The following is an 18,922-nucleotide window of genomic DNA, read 5'->3' as shown; positions in this document are numbered from 1 at the left end:
TCAGTGAAGGTTACATAATGTCTTCTTTGGCTTAAGTAATGTACATCATGGTTTGCCTATAATTTAAAGTCATTGTTGTTAACCTACGTTGTCTGTTCACTATCATTAAATCGTCTTCCAAAATCCTAATTTAATCTCATGAACTTCCTGATTATAGATGGTGTTAGCTGACCGAGGCAATCTAAATGTGTTGTTCGAGTTTTTTTGTCTTAAGTCATTCAGCAGGAGATTGAAGTAAGATACTCAGTGTAACAATGGAATGATAACTGAGCTATTCAGATTTTTTTTGTAGAAAATATTTTGTCATTGTCCAGGATAAGCGGTTAAGGAAAGAGTGAATAAGTGAGCATTTTACTATTGTGTATGAGGTTCTGTGTCTTATATTTTATACCTGCAGCCTTTACTTCCTTTAACAAGCAGTTACTGCAAAGATTTGATTTTTAACCACTGATGTTATACTGTTTGTAAAGACTGTGATTATGGAATCCTTGTATATGGTATCCTCATATTTTCAGTCATGATATTTCTGAAAACTTAAAAATGACCTTTGAAGCCAAAAAGGCATTGCAGGGAAAAACATGTCCATCTACTGAAATGTGTTTTTTTTTTTTTTTTTTTTTTTCCTTTCCCCCTCCACATAAGTACATGTAGAGAACCAAGCAATATTATTCAGCAACACAAAAATGGGAACGTACCAATAATCCATACCTGCTAAACAAATAACACTCCGCTTCATTCTATTCAGTTCAAAAAAAAAAGAAAATTCAAGCTGGTGAGAATGTCAAAATATAACATTTCTGTACTTATTTATTTTATTCACTTAGCTTTAAAATAATTTACAGTAGCAGATCAACGCAGTAATTTGAGTTCAGGTGTATTTTCACCTGCATCCAAGCATGGTTATGAATTATATTGCGCCTTGTGTATTGCCGCTGCAGTTTCACAGTGGTGTCGTTCTGCATATTGATCTGGCTCATCTGTTTTTGTTTGTTACATTGCTATTTATTATTTATTTTTTCCTCTGTTCATTTCTTTATTTAATTTCTTGCAGTTTATGCCGGTCTGCTCCGTAATCCGATGGTATGGTGTGCGGCACTGTGACTCTGGGGTTAGAATAATCATACTGACTCCTCTGTTTATTGGCTAAAGGCACAACAGATTTGGTTTTAGTCCTTTGCTTCATAAGTCACCGTTTTTAATTTGTTTTGTCCTTCTTTGTTCACCATCACTGTTATTAACTATACTTGGAATTACCGCAGTTGTAGTCCAGCCTGTTTTAAGGAGCAGACCGCTGTGGTGCTTTGGCAGGTATTTAAGAGTCTAGTGGAAAATTAGACAGCAACTATTTTTGAGCACTGAAAGATTTAAAGCACGCAACGAAACACTTTTTGAAACTATTTCTGCGCATGCTCACAATGAAATAAAATCAAGTTAATCTTTGTAGAAAACCACAAAGATCTACTTTCCCATAGAGAAGGAGTCGGTAACAGAGGGTAAACTTTTGCTTTGGGGAAATACTTTGTTCTGGACACTCTGGGCAGTGATATGTCTTTGGAGGAGCAATATTTATAGAAGTGTCACATGAGTGTCAGGGCAATCTGTCGGGATGAACTTGTTGTGATTCACTAAGAGTCATATACTGTGTGACTACGCTACAATATCTCTTGGCATGTATGTTTCACAGTTACCCTATTAAAAGATGCACCAAAGGTGAGACGTGTCAGATTCGACAGGACACAGCGGAGTTTATGGGTTTTGTTCTTGGACTCCAAGATGGTCTCTGCCGTTGTATCGTGGTCACATGTTACGGAAACCCAACAAGGTGAGAGCAACATAAACGGTACACCAAGAAAGTACAAATACATAACATACATAATGCAATAAAAAGAAAATGGTTGCAATATTTTACATAGATGGTCATTTAGGACTGTTTAAGAAGTTCCAAAACAGTGAGCAGACATTCCAGAATTTATCTCAATTATCATGCTGGTCAAATGTTAGTTTTTTTAGTAGAATAAATTTTAGATACTTGGATCAACCGTCTATTTACAGAGGGTGCTCCAGGTGTAAATCTTAGCAAAAAAATCCATTTCCTTCCTAAGTATGTAAGAGTAATGAGCCTATAGTTCATAACATCCTCTAAAAACTGGCCTGTGGTTTAACATTAATATACAGGGGACAAATAAACATATAGACTTTTTATAGATGCTTGAATGAACATTATTTTAGTAATCTTGTATCCTATCAAGGGGGGGTGCGGTGGCGCAATGGGTTGGACCGGGTCCTGCTCTCCAGTGGGTCTGGGGTTTGAGTCCTGCTTGGGGTGCCTTGTGACGGACTGGCATCCCATCCTGGGTGTGTTCCTTCCTCCTCCAGCCTCTCACCCTCTGTTGCTGGGTTAGGCTTTGGCTCCCCACAACATCGTATGGGGCAAGCGGTTTCAGATGATGATGATGATGATGTGTATTCTATCACAGAAGAAATGTATTAATATGCCCTGACATTCAGTGACCTTACATTTAAAATACAGCTGAGAAGTTTGATCTTCTAGGGACACAATGAGATGTTTCAGTTGTAAGTGTTTATAGAAACCAGTATCTGACCAAAGTAGTTTTTTGGATGGTTGAAGTTCACCGCCATTTGATCTGCAACTGAACGTGATACATCATCACCTTAGACAGCCATTCCCAGAGTGTTAGTATTAAGAGGAGATCTGGATTAAGGTCAATTGGAGAGAGATGCTGTCTTTTAACAATGTTTATATTGTAGTCCTGCTGTACCACAGTATTCTGCAGCAGATCCACAGGGATTTGGGTGTGCAGTAGGGAACAGAAGCGTACCTATTCGCCCAACTTGGGCAGCAAAAATGACACTCTGAGTCGCTTGTCTTGCGATCAGGTTACTCTTTGGCTGTGTTTGCAACGACACTGGCAAATTAAACTTTTCACCGGATGTGCCCTTAGCTCACATTCCTCCCTGCATTTATTTATGGTGCTTCTGAGCTCCTGGCAGTTATTCATGGCTCTAAGACATAGATAACCCATGTCCTTTCGTTGTACATCATTTACCATGTTAAACTGACTGAATTATAAATGTAAATACTGTCAGTGTCAAATAAGTCGGTATGGGCTACTGCGTGGTGTCTTTTGAGGACTATATGTGTTGCAGTGTCAATTTTTTTTTGTCTGCTTTATGGATGTTGTCTCTTCAGGGTATTTACTGGGTCACTTGGATGAGTCAGGAAAATAAACTGAGAATAAATTTAAAAAAAAAAAAAAAGGCAGAAACTGAACAATGGTCACATCTTTTGAAAAAATCTTTACTCTGAAGTTCATAACACGAGGACCCAGTGAAATTTGTATACTGTATGGTAGCATATGTTCTAGCAAATTCCAATAAGACTGATTATTAATTATGTTTGTCTGTATGCGGCTTTACAGCACTGAAATTATTAATGCTTTCATTTCTCTTTTTTTCTCTCTTTTGATCCACACACAAACATGCACAGGCATAGGCTGACAGGGGCTTTTACCCTGTTATGTACCAGTCTCTTGGCAAGCGGCCGTCTTATAGAACCACCACCAACAATTTCCCGGTACAAGGACACATATGCGTAGTGTGAAAATAACACTGTCAATAAATGTTGAAATTCAAATAAAAATATTACTATCAATTGCATATTCTATGTGCAATATTTTCTCAAATTATTCATGGACATTTTCCTAGGCCATTGTTATTCTATCTTAAAATTAGATTTTGCTTTTGGTTTCCTGATATAAAATGGACTAAATGAACCCGAACAAGATCTGTATCAGTGTCACATACAGTATAATTTAATAAATCCTTTCCTGCTTTGACTGATTGTCCTGCCCCCCCCCCCCCCCCCCCCCCCCACTTTCTAGTATTAATCACTTATTTTAGAAATAGAGCTCAGCGACTGGATAAAACTCTAAATTTTTAAGTCAGCTAGATAATGTTGTTTACATAGTAACTAAAGAGGAGGAATAGTGATTAGTGAGTCTGAGTCCAACCTGATGTTTTTATGGCTCTAGGCAGCAAATAATTTTAATTGATGTGTGTTTTTTTTAGCTCAGGAAAAATTCCAGCACGCTGTTGGCTCGGTCTCACAGAAGAGAAGCTGTGCGCTCCGCGCTTGGCCGTGCTTCAGCGCTCCCAAAAAAACCGCAGCCTGCTTGGAAATATTACTTCTTACCTTGTTGCATGCACTTCTTGAATGAGATTTTTATTGTGTAATAATAACTTAATTAAGTTCTGCCCAGCAGTAAGACAGTCAAGGCTAATAAAGTGCACCGTAGGTTATTCCAGGCAGGAATTGTGCAAAATTATCCGGACCAGATCATTATTGCAAAGTGGGCTTCCGTGCAACAATATAGCACAAAGACCCCAGCAATACTCTCAGTGGGGAATTATTAATGTTTCCAGAGTGCTACAACACTATGGATTAACATTCCATGTTGTTGTTTTAATTTCTACCCTATCCTGTGCCCCATTCGGAATGACCTTGGGGTCTCTGTGAAAGGCGAGGGAGTTACTGTTCCGCTTGAGCATCCTCGCAGCCAGCGATCTTAACAGATAAAAGAAGAAGAAACTCTGTCTACACTCAAGGAAGGTCTGAAAACTCACCTTTTCCGGACCCAATTTCGCCCAAGATCTCTCCAGCTCATGTACGGTGTAAATGTTCATGCACCGTAACTTCACGATTGTCCCCAGATAAGCCTTTACACAGCCTCTACTCTGGTGTTGTATGTGATTGTTTGTGTACCTTATTAAAAAAAAAAAAAAAAAAAAATTGTAGGAAGGTTCTCAGGATTCATCTATCCTGTGTTTTATGCACCTACTCAATTGATGAACATGTGTGCAGCCATGTCTCTTTCTCCTAATGTAATGTACAAATTGTATTTTTGCTGATATATACGTCGCTTTACAGAAAAGCATGTGCTAAATGAATAAATGTAAATAATAAAGTATATAACTCTGGCCGGAATGCAGAAAAACACACACGCACACACACTGTCTGAACCGCTTGTCCCATACGGGGTTGCGGAGCCTACCCGGCAACACAGGGCGTAAGGCTGGAGGGGACACACCCAGGACGGGATGCCAGTCCATCACAAGGCACCCCAAGTGGGACTCGAACCCCAGCCCTACCAGAGAGCAGGACCCGGTCCAACCCACTGCACCACCACGCCCCCCTGGAATGCAGAAACAACTAATTTGAAAATCAGCCAGCAAAGCATTTGTCTGCATGTTTCCCAGCATTTATGTTAATTAGATTTAGATTATTAAATTAGATTGTAATTACAAATCTAATAAGCTTAATACATTTATTCATTTAGTAGGTGCTTTTCTCCAAAGCGATGTGCATCCCATAGAAAATAATAATAATAATTAAAACTAATAACTATAAATAATAATAATTTCAGAATATTCCACTGTGTACAAGTCCCCTCAAAAGATTTGTGGAGCCACTTCACTTAAATCTCAGTGATTTATGTGCAACCAGCACATGACAACCGCATGATACCGTGTTATTAATGTACAACAGAGGTGTATTAGCAAGCAAGTCTTTTTTTGGACTGCTGCAATTCCACATAACCTCTTGAACTTGTGCTTTCCAGCACTCCCCGAACTCAGATTGTTAGCCAGCGCATTTCCCATTGCGTATGAATTTGATGCTCTATTACAATGCTTCCTCTGCATATGGCATTATCATACTTTGAAGGAAGAGAAATAAGTAAATAAATACATTCCTAAACTGAATTGACTGATACTCTATATGAGACAGCGCAGTGATTCTTTTTCAGTCTCAGATACCATCTTACAAAAACTAAAATTATAGTGACTGCAAAAAAATTAATTACATAAGGTACAATAATGGGATTGTCCCGACAAACTGGGAGCTGCTTTTGCACTGACAGGGGCTGCAGTAAGGCTTAGATACTTGAGCAGTCTGCCCTATTGCTTCTTTACTTTTTCTTTGCTAGAAGTTTCTTCTCAGCAATTATAGACCCTAGAGTATCTTAGGGTTTTTTTGTAAAAAGGGAAGCAAATTTGGTACGCACTTCCAGTTGCAGGTCTTGTGCCTTTGCGTAATGCAAGGATTCACCAAGACTGGCAAGTGGGAACTTCACTGTGACCAAGACTGGCGTTGGACAGAATGACTGGAGAGACATCTTCTTATTTGTGGACTGTACTTATCCTATGCTGTCATTGTTAGTAGCTGTTTCATGCATTCCATCCATCCATCCATCCAATTTCAAAAACCGCTTGACCTGAGCAGGGTTGCTGTGTTCTGGACCCTATCCTGGAAGCATTGGGTTGAGGAAGGGTACACCCAGAGCGGGACGTCAGTCCATTGCAAGGTAGCTACTCACATACACGGCTAATCCCCTGTTCACACAGTAAGGGCAATTCAGAGTCTTCCATCCACCTTAACTGCATGTCTCTGGACTGTGGGAGGAAACCAGAGCACCTGGAGGAATCTGACGCAAACACCTCTCTCTTAAATGGATATGTGCATGTCTGAAATATAAGCTTGTGGGAAGCAGGATGACTCTTCAGCTTTATTTGCTACTTGATTAGAACAACCCAACAGCATGATGGTTCAGTGGCAACTGGTTTTCTGCTGCAGTTGGTGTATGTGTGTCATCATACGTAGGAGCTTTGTTGTCTGGGGTCTCAGCGTTGACTGTGGTAGGTCTTGCAGGGATCTTGGAACCTTGTGCTTATGACAAATAATCCACATCCATGCTCCCTCATCTACGCCCCTCCTTGTGGTTATTACTGGTCTTTGGGACTTCATCTGGAGCCCTGTCCATAAATGGTGTTTTCATTTTGAGAGGGAACGGTGCATTGAAATATTTCATTTATTACACACTGTGCTAGATCTGCTTTCACCATCATGGGGTAATAAAACTTAAAGTTGGCTTGAATCAAAGAAATTAAGTCCCAAAGAAAAATTGTCCAAATACACTCCATCCCTCCCTTACGCTATTTTAGAAAAGTTTTCAAGAAGATACGCTTGTACTTCCTCTCTAAAGGCTGTCTTCTTCATAGCTTCTACAGATCAAATAACTGAGACAAAAGATAAATGATGTAGTTTGCAGTCTTTTAAACTGCTTTGTGTTCTTTTTAATTTGAGTTATATATGGCATTACTATTCTAGGCAATATCCCACATTATTATTCTTAATATCACATTACTATTATTGCAAACACTGGCTAAAGTATGGGGCGGTCGCATGTATGGAAGGCTTGTGCCCCTATGAGTCCGAACGCCCTGATTCAGTTCTCCTACTGTTGAGTCATATGTCCAGTCACATGGCCGTCTGTCAGACGACTGAGGGGAGGGGTAGGAAACCCTATAATCTCTCAGAGGAAGCCTTGAATGATCAGTTAGCGCTTCAAGCTGGCGAGCACATGGAGTGTGAGAGCAGGGCTCTTTCTGTAGATCCGTCTGAGAAATCCTCGCACCCGCAGTAGCTCTCGCTCGCTCACTCGCTCGCTCTCCCTCCCTCCCTCTCTCTCCCCACCTTTCGTCGACTTCCCTCGCTGTGGAATTTGGCTTAGCACTATGATGTCAGCTGTAGACCTTCTGCAGTAAGCACACAAAGGTAAGCTCTTCTCGGCCCTCGCTTTGGCGACGATCCACTATCCGTCGCCTTATTTTGTTTAATTTCCTTTTTTTTTTTTGACCTCTTGGTCCGGTGTTTGGTTTCCTTTGCAGGCATTCACAGGTGAACCAGCAGCGCTGAAACTCTGCCTTACACATTGCCCGTTTTGCTCTGACAAACAAGACAAAATCGATTACCAGAGAAAGAAGGGGAGAGTAAATCCTTTTCAGAGTATATTAAGGCCTCTCAGTTCAGAGATGGCTGGTATTGTACTGGCTAGAACTGCTGTCTTTGGACCCAAAGGTTGCAGGTTCCATCCCCTTCTCTGGCTGTAATACCTTGAGCAAGGTACTTACCCTAAATTGCTCCAGTAAAATTACCCAGCTATATAAAGGGCTGAATAATTGTAACCTCAACACTGTAAGTTGCTTTGGAGAAAAGCATCAGCTAAATATGTAAATCTCATTCTAGCAATTTTAACATTTGGGCAGTATTAAAATTCTCCAGGCTTTCTTACGCAGGCAGCCGCACACAGATACTGAACAGAAAGTGAAACTTGATTGTATTTGACCGCGATCTTAGAGCGGTCCTCCTTACGTTGCACCAACTCGCTCCATCTCCTATCTCCGAGTCAGTGGAGGAGACTTCTGAGTTTTCATGGACAGCTGGAACCTGATTGTGATGGACAGGAGCGATGCGTTGTCTTACCATCAAGAAGGAAATATTTTATCACAGGCTGACATGTGTTATTAATATGTCTTAACCATGATTATTTCTGCAGAAAAAGCAGAATTCATTGTATACCATAGTGAGAACTGAAACCTTACCATGGTGTTTCAATGATCTAGACTCTTAGAAGATGATCTGCGTGAATGGTACCCAGCTGATGGAGTGACAGCATCAGACATATCACTGTTAAAAGGGATTCACTGTAAATCTACGTGATCGTATTTCATGGAAAAAAACAAGCATTTGTGTTGATTTTCTAGTTTTTACTATAAATAAACTGGCGGAAATAAGGAGTGTGTGTTTATATAGGCTATATTGGACTCTACTGTGTTTCATGGAATGTGTGTGGAATTGGCCATCACATAATTCTTAACGATTAAAATCTGAATAGCAGAAAGAATTGGAAAGAAAATAAACAGTCCTCTTATCTCAAGGGTCACTGGATTATCTGTGACCACAGTAGTTTTTCAATATATTTTTTGTTATAAATTTATTTTTTTTTGAGATGCGTTCTTGTCGATATTCCCGAAATATTTTTATGTACTGAAAAGCAATATTTTATAAAATTTCGTATACTTTCAATGTTGATAACGCAGCGCACAGCGATGGTAGAATGTTACAAGGTATAGGAAGCCGTAGAAACAGCCATAGATATAGAAGCTGGTTCTGATGCGAGGGCTTTGATCCTTATGATTTCTGCAGAACAGAATCGTGGTTAAGGCACCAGAGCCTAGAGTAGTACACAGAGCAGACAGAGCGGATGCCGCCGGGTTGAAGCAGGAGGACAAAATACCGTGTGGGGCCACTTAACATGATTCAAGTAGAGGACACCGAGACGTCAAATTGAGCTCTGCAGAGATTTTTGCTGCCGCTATCATGATAGACCACAAAGCCTGCAACCTGTGATATGTATTATTTAAGTCCTAACAGGTTGAAAAGGACTTGAAAGGACCATTATATATAATACTATCCTTGGCTGAGACTGAAAATTAACCATCTTAGATATAAAATTGATTTTTATGGATGCAGAGAAGTGTCACTGACCTCAGTGTTACTATCAGTCAGTACAATTCCAGTACTTAAATCCACCTGTTCCTCTCCCGATGGGGTACATTTGATCCATGAAATCATATTAAATATCGTGTCCACTCGCTTTGCAGGGTGAAAGACATGCCAGGCAGGGCATAAAATACCTGTTGTGGGAGTAGAATGACTGCCTAACTGGGCAAAATGTTTATGTATATGTACAAAATGATAATGTATATTTATTTTTGCCATACTTGAGCGGTTTACATACTGTAATACTCAGTTTGAGAAGTGTTTTTCTTTCATTTAATGAAATAGTGTCTGCACTTGAATGATTTACATATGTACTTGCACTCAAATTATATTTCCAAAAAAAAATATGACGTATTCAATATGTCATATGTAGGTATGAAAATATTCAAATAAGGATTGTTTGTCTTTTCCATCCTAAGTATAAGTATTTTTACAGTGTCCAGTGAGGGTGGAGTCACAATTATTGTTGTCCTGTTTATGACATATACTTTTTTTACTGAGATGCACTACTTTAATTTAAAGTCTTTTTGAGCACAGAATATAATTTTCATGTCGCATACTGTAGTAATATTCTGTAGTAACATTTTTCAACCTTTGTTTTGGTAAATGGGTGCCACAATAATACTGGATGTGTCTGCTTTTTCATTTTTTGCATCATCCTTTTGATAAATTGGTGCATTATTATTATTATTATTATTATTATTATTATTATTATTATTATTATATGCTGTATATGGTTATTCCTTTTGCTTCTGCCATCCACACCATGGATTGTACTACAAATAATGTAAAACCAAGTGAAATTCCTATATAAAACGCTCTTCATTAACACCACAGGTGGAAAATATCTTTAAGATTTAAAGATTTAATCTTTAAAACTAGGTAGAAATGTTGGCAGAGCCAGGCTGAGCCAAAAAAGATCCATAACTGTGTTTAAGCTAGGTTCAGCGTAAAATTTCATCTCCTTAACAGACCAAAAATTTGTTTTTTAATAAGTAAACATTATTATAGTTTTTCAACATAATTGTTATTTAAAATGTATTGGAATAGGGCTTAGAGCAGAGTGGATATTTCCTGTCAAAACTTAATTTTTGTGTCTCTTATCAGTCCCTGCTATCCATCCAACCCTTATCCATAGGTACACCCTAGACGGTATGCCAGTCCATTGTAGGGCAATCACATGTACATTCCTTTGCACACACACACACACGCACAAAGGGCAATGCAGAATCACCAATTCGCCTGAAACCATGTGGGAGGAAACCAGAGCACCTGCAGGAAACTTGTGGACATGGATAGCAAATGCGAACGTGAGACTAATTTGAACTGACATCTATGCTGCCCTACTTACTTAAATTTTACTTTTAGAAAAAAATTTATATAACATTATTTTCCGTGTATGGGGGGGGTGCAGAGGTGCAGTGGGTTTTGCCAGTGCCTGTTGTGTGGATGTTCTGGGCTTTGAGTCCTGCTTGGGGTGCCTTGCGGTGGACTGGCGTCCTGTCCAGGGTGTGTCCCCTCCCCCTCCAGCCTTGTGCCCTGTGTTGCCGGGTTAGGCCCTGGTTCGCCGTGATCCCGCTCGGGACAAGGAGTTGTAGTCATTGTGTGTGTGTGCGCGTGTGTGTGTGTGTGTATTTTCCATGTTCTTCTATAAAAAGTTGGCAGGGTGTAAAGAAGGAACAAACCTCAGTTCTTATCCAGTGCCGGGGCGTCACTGTTTTTCCAAGTGAAACTGCTATCGGGCTGATAAGACGCAAAGTATCGGACTTCCATGCCTTGTCTTACTAAGGAACACGAGCAGTCAAGGTGACTGAGTGAATGACTTGAGTGCCGATGAAGCACCGCTGCGCTGAAACAGTTGTAAGCCGGGGAGTAAATACTTCCGCTATTATATGCATATATGCCAGTGTCATTCATCCTGTTGTTGCAACGTTGACCGATGACATCCTGTTTTGTTTGCTGGCCCAACACTATAATGCTCTAAGATAAGAATCCACTTCATACATCTCACACGCACTCACTTTGCGGAAGCTTTTCTACGAAGTGACTTACAACGTTAAGATGCTTAAAATCGTTCCCCCTTTCACGCAGCTGGGTAAAACAACCGGAGCAATTTAGGGTAGGTACCTTGCTCTAGGGTACGACTGCTGGAGGTGGGATTAGAACTAGGCAGTTGCTCTAACCATCGGGCTACCAGCCGCACCTTTTTATATATCGCTATCAAAGTGTTAATGAAATTAACAAGAGCAGCTGTAATCTGCTGGCGAACCATGAGATGTCTCTTAGTTAATCTCACGTACAATGACCTTAAAGACTTAATCCCTTTTCCTTTTTGGTGATAGGACCTACTACATTATATACTGTAGTACGTATATATGCGTATACATATATGATGAGATACTTTGTCATTGTATGCAATACAACGAGATCTTGTGCGGCAGCCCTCAGAACATCAGCGGCAGAAAAAAAAACGTTTAGAATTAGATCGAAACGTTGAAATCCTTTGCTGGAGCTTTTCTAATGCTGACATAGCCTCGGCTTGTGGGGGGTTGTATAGCCTCCTACACCAACTGTTGTTCACGTAGATATATAGACTCACATATACATATACAGTACTGTGCAAAAGTTTTAGGTACTTGGGGGGGGGAGCTGTAAAATGAGAATGCTTCTAAAAATAATGCTGTTAATTAACAAACTTCCTACAAACCATCCATCATGAACAACCGCTTGTCCCAAGCAGGGGCACAGCGGGCTTGGCCGGGTCCCGCTCTCTTGCAGGTCTGGGGTTCGAGTCCCGCTTGGGGTGCCTTGTGATGGACTGGTGTCCCGTCCTGGGTGTGTCCCCTCCACTCCAGCCTTTCGCCCTGTGTTGCTGGGTTAGGCTCTGATTTGCCGCGACCCCACTTGGGATAAGTGGTTTCAGACTCTGTGTGTGTACGTTCTTTCTTCTTTAGTTTAAAACTGTAACTTTTTGCTAAAGGAATGCTTGGAAATCTGAAATATGCTCTTTCCCAGTGACAAAAACGCATAAGACATTAAATAACTAAGACAAATATTTCTGTGAAACATCCAAGTGCCTAAGACTTTTGCACAGGGCTATATATACAGATATAAAAAAAAATAATTTTGTTCATAAATGCACAGTTATGTAATCACTAAGTCACGATAAATAAAATTAAACCCATTGTTATTTATAGGTATCATTCTATAAATATGAGCAGTGTTCATCAACGCCCACAAACATTATACACAATCACGCAATCGCAAACAGTGTGAAAGGAAGCTGAATAAAGGTGGTCCCACGTTGTTATTCTGTTTGGGTGCATTTTTCTGACCTTTGTCATAAATACAGGTTGCGTTTGGATTTGCTCCACAATAAACATTTAGAAAAGAATTTGCATTTAAAAATACATAAAATGACCCAAGTTTGCGTCTCCTAAAATTCATGAATCAGCCGTCCGTAACGCGAGGGGCCAGCGCATTTGAGATGAGAGATTATGTTATGTTTGTGAAGCAGGTTAATATTTGACCAGTCCACATGTAAGGGGATTCGAGAGGCAACCCAACAGGACCGGTTAAATGCGCTGCTGACCGTATTAATTTCCCCGTCAATAAAAATCACTGCCCCTGCTCTAGCCAAACAAGCCACCCTAAACAGGATGAATCACTGCCTTTTTAAATTGCAAAGCATTTGTTTCTAACTTATTTTTGTCTCCTTATTATTCTGGCCTGTGAGCGTTTTGAGTTTTGCCCTTTATTGTACTTTAGAAGCGCAAACTGCCTTTAAATGAGGGAAAGAATCGCACAGCACACAATTTAAGGAAGAGATTACATCAGGCTCGGTAAAATAGGAAATTAACACCATAATACCACCCGGTTTTAATTCCTTATTATTGTTTCTGCGTTGGTGGCTGAGGGACCATTTGATTCTTAACTGTTATTATTTTACACCCAAGTCAGGGAGGTCTTCTGGTCATTTCCTTAATTATGAAATCCTGTGTTTTTATATTAACACAAGCTAAGGTACAGGTACGTAAGCATAGTCTCACTTTAATCCATGATTAATTACGTACTCTGATGTGTACATTTATTTATAACTCCAATGTAATTACAGGAGATGTAACAGCTGGAGCTGATGGGTGAATCAACATTTGCAATGGAACTGTTTACAGCACTACTGTAACCATGGTGCACATGAAGGCCACGCACTAAATCCCGAGTCTTTGATTTATTGTTGACAAGACCACACCTTTTACTGTCTCTTTCTGTTCTGTTTACCTTTGCAGGGCTTATTTTTCCAGTTATTTTGCATACTGGATCAATCTTTTTTTTATATTGAATTCTTATTGTTAAGATGAAGCTGAACATCTTACTTTTATTTATTTAGCAGATACTTTCCTCCAGAGTGACTTCCAGTGAACTCTATGTAGTGTTACCAGCCCACACACCTTATTCACCATGGTGTTTTACACTGCTAGATACACTACTTACTCATCCGTACATCAGTGGAACACACTCTCTGTGAATCTGTACGGCATGTTTTTGGAGTGTGGGAGGAAACCAGAGCACTCAGAGGCACTGTCTCACCACTGAGGCGCTGTGAGATAGCAGTGCTACTCGATGTGCCACCGTGCCACCTGTAAACATCAAATATAGAAGCAATTCCAGCGAAAGTGGACGGCTTGTGAGTAATGGGTGAGACAACCGTGTGTGGGGTGGATTGTTTACAAATAATGAATTTAATAGTGTTCCTCTAAAATGCATTTTTTTTTTGTGTGTGTATTGCATAAAGTGTATACATAGTTACTGATAAAACTGCGGTTGCCACACTTCACCATGACTAACTTCGAATGAGGAAACTTTCAGTCCTTCGCTGCGCAGCAAATGTAGTTATGGTCAAAAATGGAATTCATACATTAAAATGTGTGACACTTAAAAGGTTACATAATTGTATATATCCTGAAATCACTGTGATTTTATAAGTGTTCAGAAGTAGCTTGGGTGATGTGGGTGGATCTAGGTGCAATCCCCACTCAGTTTGTGTGAAGATTGCATGTTTTCCCCAGTGTCTCTGTAAGTTTCCTCCAGGTGCTCTGGTTTCCTCCCACACTCTAAAGACCTGGGTTTCGTACGAGCTCCCCGTTTGTGTGTTAGCAAGTATGTGGCATTGCTCCGCTTTAATAATGTGTAAATGATCATAACAAATGGAGCCGTTGTCTCTCAGCGCCTGGCCGATGGAAGCAAACACGGGTTCGATCCCTGCTTAGGCTGTGTTCACCCCGTGTCTGCCCAGGCTTCCTCCCACAGTCCAAAGACATGGAGCGCAGGTGAAATTTACCTTAAAAAGCTCACAGCTACAACAACATGCTGCACTTTTAAAACTTTTGAAAAAATGTGCCTGACCTCTGGTACACTTATAAATTACTTTAATTAGTTTATAATGTTCGGTTTCAACGGCTTATGAGCGCCAGGGGAGGTCTTGACTTTTTTTTCCTTTTGAAATTCTTCAGTGTTGGGATGGATTCCAAGAATAACACCACCACGAAAGACTAATCCATTGCAAGATGTAAAAGCCACTTTACTCCAAAACCAGTGCTATGCTTCCAGTCATATTTTACCTTTCACAGCAGCCGCTGTGGAAACATGGTCCTTTTACCTGATCTAACAACTGTACTCTCAACCTTGACAAGTTGAATGCCATCTTTACGAAACCAAAGGCTGCACTAACAGTTGCGAACTGATCTTTTATTCAGCACGAACAGTTGGATTTATTGGTATTAGTTTCGGGAAATTACATCGAAAAGCTATGTTTAACTACAAATTGGATAAATCCATGAGCAAAAAGGGAAGAATAAATATTAATAGATGGACTTATGGGTCCGATATTATGAATTATTTACATATAGGTCAGTTATGGATTCGCATATGCTTAATTAGATTATTTACGTAGGAATACAAGATCTGGAGAGTGGAACTGGTGCCTTACAGCTCTGCCCGTTGAATTTGGATATAGGTTGGAAGTGGATTTACTCTCTGTTGAGAGCAACATAAAGCATTGAACTATCTGTAAATATTTACTCTTTTATACATCTGGGTAATTTTAGGGTAAGTATCCTGCTCAAGAGCACTACAACTGGACATGGGATCTGAACCTGCAACTTGGGGGTCTAAAGAAATCAGATCTAACCACTACGCTACTCAGCTACCCTAAGCAATGGACTATTGATACTCTGTTCTGGCAATTTTATTAAGCTTGCGGTGCTTTTACAAAATTAATGAAACCACCTTCGATATGAAAATGTTGCAGCAACCCTTAAAAAAAAAAAAAATCAAAACATTTTTTTTTTTTTTACAAACAGCCTAAATGCATTTACACTTGTGCTGTTTGAAAGCAATACCGTTTTCAGCAGCATGTCCTGGGTCATTGCCTGCGGTTTCTGTCTGACTCATTCTGAGTGCATTGTTTTAAAGGTTATAAAAAGTTATAGGCCCCTTCCTGTGTTGTTCTGACTGTCCGTGGCCAAATGTACCATTATGTTAATAGTCTCCTTCTGTAAGGGAAAAGTAAAGAAGTTACTGTTTCTAGTGAATATACCATGATAGCATATTTGGAGTCCAAAGAAGCAGAATTATATTTTTTTTACAGCAATAAATCTCTTTACACTATTTTTTATTTAAAAATAAAAGGAACATTCAAAGAGAATTTATAGCAGGTAACATATTCATTGTAAATTTGACTTTTTGTTAATTAAAAAAAAAAACTGTACTGAGACTGCAGAGCATATGTACAGGCCACAGTTGTTTTTATATGTAATATGCTTGTCATATATATACATATACATATATATGAATAAATATACATATACACACATTTCATTACATTAATGGAGGTTTTTTAAAAAAAAAAACAGCTATTATTATTATTACTTTCACATTGTCATGAAAATTATTTTTTAAATCCTGTTCTTGGAGGGTCTGTTCACAATGGATAGAGCATAGGCATGACTACAGGGCTGTGAGCAAGAGGGGCATTTCTGGAACGTACATTACACCAAGTACATTCAGGAGGTGCTTTAGGAGGAATATAAAATTCAAAAAGATATATTAGCATAAACCAAAAAGACCAAACGAACAGGCAGCCTCCTGGAATCACAACTCTGCGGAAGAGCTACTGCTCCAGCTCTCCAATCACCATTCTTTTCTGTTCGCTCTACCTATCCCTTTTTACCCTGTTGACCCATAACAGTCTCTGTCATGTACTTTTTATTTATGTGTCTGCTTTTGTCTGCATCCTCAGGTTATGCTGCCCAAAAGCTCTCCACTGAGTCAGAGTGAAAAAGAAAAGGGTTAAATATTGTCCCGTCCCAACCCGGTCATTGCACCCACGTGCCCTGCGTTGGCAGCAACGAGCAAACCATGAGTGACTCCCAGGTCTCCAGTGCTGTTGCAGGGGCCGCGGCCCCCATTGTCCACACAGTGAGTACAGTGGTGGCCCTGTCACCGGTGACCATCCCAGTCCTGCCACACCATGATCACCCATTACATTACCATTCAATGCTAATGCAATGTTATGGAATGTTTATGTCTGTACACATAAATATGTTAATGCCATGATACCTTGCAGCCTGCGTTGAGCAGGTGATGCTCGGTGACCATGAGGGCCAAGAATCAGTTCACAAAATAAACTAATTTCATCCACCAGCCTGGAGGCTTCTACTAAGAGTAAGGCCTTGACTGGCTTTTGTCTGAGAATAGCACCAATAGTGGCACCGTTGGTGAATGAAGGCCATGCAGTGTCTGTATGACGCTAAGTGGTAGGATTTTGTTAAAATACGGTTGCAGGAAACATATTGAGGTGTCATATGTGATTTCTGCATCATTCTCACTGGCTTTATTAAAAATGACTTTGACTTAATGCAGATGATTATGATGTATGGGACAGTAAGCGGGGGAACTTATATTTACATTACGCTGATGCTCTTCCACAAACCAACATACGCTGCTAAACTACTTACAATGATTCACCCGTTTGTTTAGCAGGCGATTTATTTTACTGGAGCAGGGCAGATCAATACCTTGCTTAAAGGTACTACAACCGATGTGGGATTTAAACGTGCACCCTCCGTGTTCCAGGGCCAACTGTCCCAGCCACTACACAACCTGTAGTTCTAATTCTTGTAATCTGTCATCTCGAGGGAAACCCATCTGCTGAACTATGGGCATTAATACATAGCTAAACCTAAGCACGCAGTCCAATCGCCATGCCACACCTCATGAACTGATGGCCTTAGCTAAGAGAACACTGATTCTTTGTAATATGAGCATTTGAGTTACAGTGTTTCAAAAATTATTATTATTATTATTATTATTATTATTATTATTAAGGGAGGTCATTCCACCACAACGGAGCCAGAACCAAGAACCTCTGTGCTTTACCTTTTGTGTGCAGGACCACCAAGGGGGCAGATGTGGAAGAGCGTAGTGGTCTGGTTGGGGTGTAGCAGATGATCAAGTCTTGTAGATATCTGGGAGCAGTTCTATTGATGCATTTGTAGGTCATAACCAGGGTCTTGAATTTTTTCCGGGCGGCTATAGGATGCCAGTGCAGAGAAACGAGTACGGAGATACACACGAACGCTTCTGCAAGTCAAACACAACTCGGGCAGCAGCGTTCTGTATTAGCTGTAGATGGCAGTAGCAGGAAGGCCCATTAAACCATGAAGTGGATGGGCTACAGCAGCAAAAGGCCATTCCGATTCCAGTCCTGTTTTGTGTCACAAAATTTAGTTTCAAGAAACATTTGGCCCAACAGTTCAACTACGTAATACTCTTGTACCATAATGGCAGGTGGATGATGCCAAAGACCGAAAAATGTGATTCTGATTACAGAAATCTATCAGAGATAACTGTGTTTGCTATGTAACCATGCTGGGGTTGTTGATCATTTTCCTTTAAGCGGTTCTTGCTGCCCGGGATTAATTATTACCCTTCTGACAGCGAGCTCATATCTGGAACACAGCAGTTCCCCACAGCTGCCCGTCTCTAAGAATACATTTCTTACAATAATTGTGGAAGTCATATAACTGGTAAATGGGACTGATACTTTGAAACTGGGTAACGCCTTTCACCCCATGTGCTAAGACAGAGAAAGAAATTTGCCAGTCTTATATGACTCGGAACACTGATTTCGGTCAGGTGTTTGGTTTCCAAACAATATCTCTGAGGGGAACTGAGGGGAACTGGGACACTGTGGCTCAATGGATTTCCTGTACAAAACAAAGGTGAGCATGCCGAAGTCAGGAAAATACAAGGTTGCTTTGTACTGCGCAGTCCGAGGAATGTAAAGAGATCTGAGTGAGAAATGGGCTTTCATCCTGTTTAGATACAAAATATTCTGCTGGACAGGAATTAGTATTTCATTGAGAATGACCTTTGTGAAGGACTCCTTGAGAATTGCTATATAAGTACAATATAAACCTGTTTTTTGAAGAAATTTAAGCA

General features: G+C 40.1%; 1 protein-coding gene across 3 annotated transcripts in view; it reads left to right on the top strand.

The window, feature by feature from the left end:
- Nucleotides 1-7,575: 7,575 nt before the first annotated feature.
- The window catches only part of slc4a2b (solute carrier family 4 member 2b), a 59,168-nt gene continuing 47,821 nt past the window's right edge, over nucleotides 7,576-18,922 (top strand). For 2 of the 3 annotated variants that reach the window (XM_018765671.2, XM_018765670.2), the window contains exons 1-2: nucleotides 7,576-7,633; nucleotides 16,719-16,897. In XM_018765671.2, coding sequence (XP_018621187.2) covers nucleotides 16,838-16,897 — 60 coding nt within the window. In that variant the 5' untranslated portion in view covers nucleotides 7,576-7,633; nucleotides 16,719-16,837. Of the gene's footprint in view, nucleotides 7,634-16,718; nucleotides 16,898-18,527; nucleotides 18,703-18,922 lie in introns of those variants that run through there. The other variant, XM_018765673.2, reaches the window with a different exon arrangement.

Source organism: Scleropages formosus, chromosome 5 (assembly GCF_900964775.1).
Source record: "Scleropages formosus chromosome 5, fSclFor1.1, whole genome shotgun sequence".
Lineage (NCBI taxonomy): Eukaryota > Metazoa > Chordata > Actinopteri > Osteoglossiformes > Osteoglossidae > Scleropages > Scleropages formosus.
The sequence above is the reverse complement of the archived record's forward strand: the minus strand, read 5'-3'. Positions and strand labels throughout refer to the sequence as shown.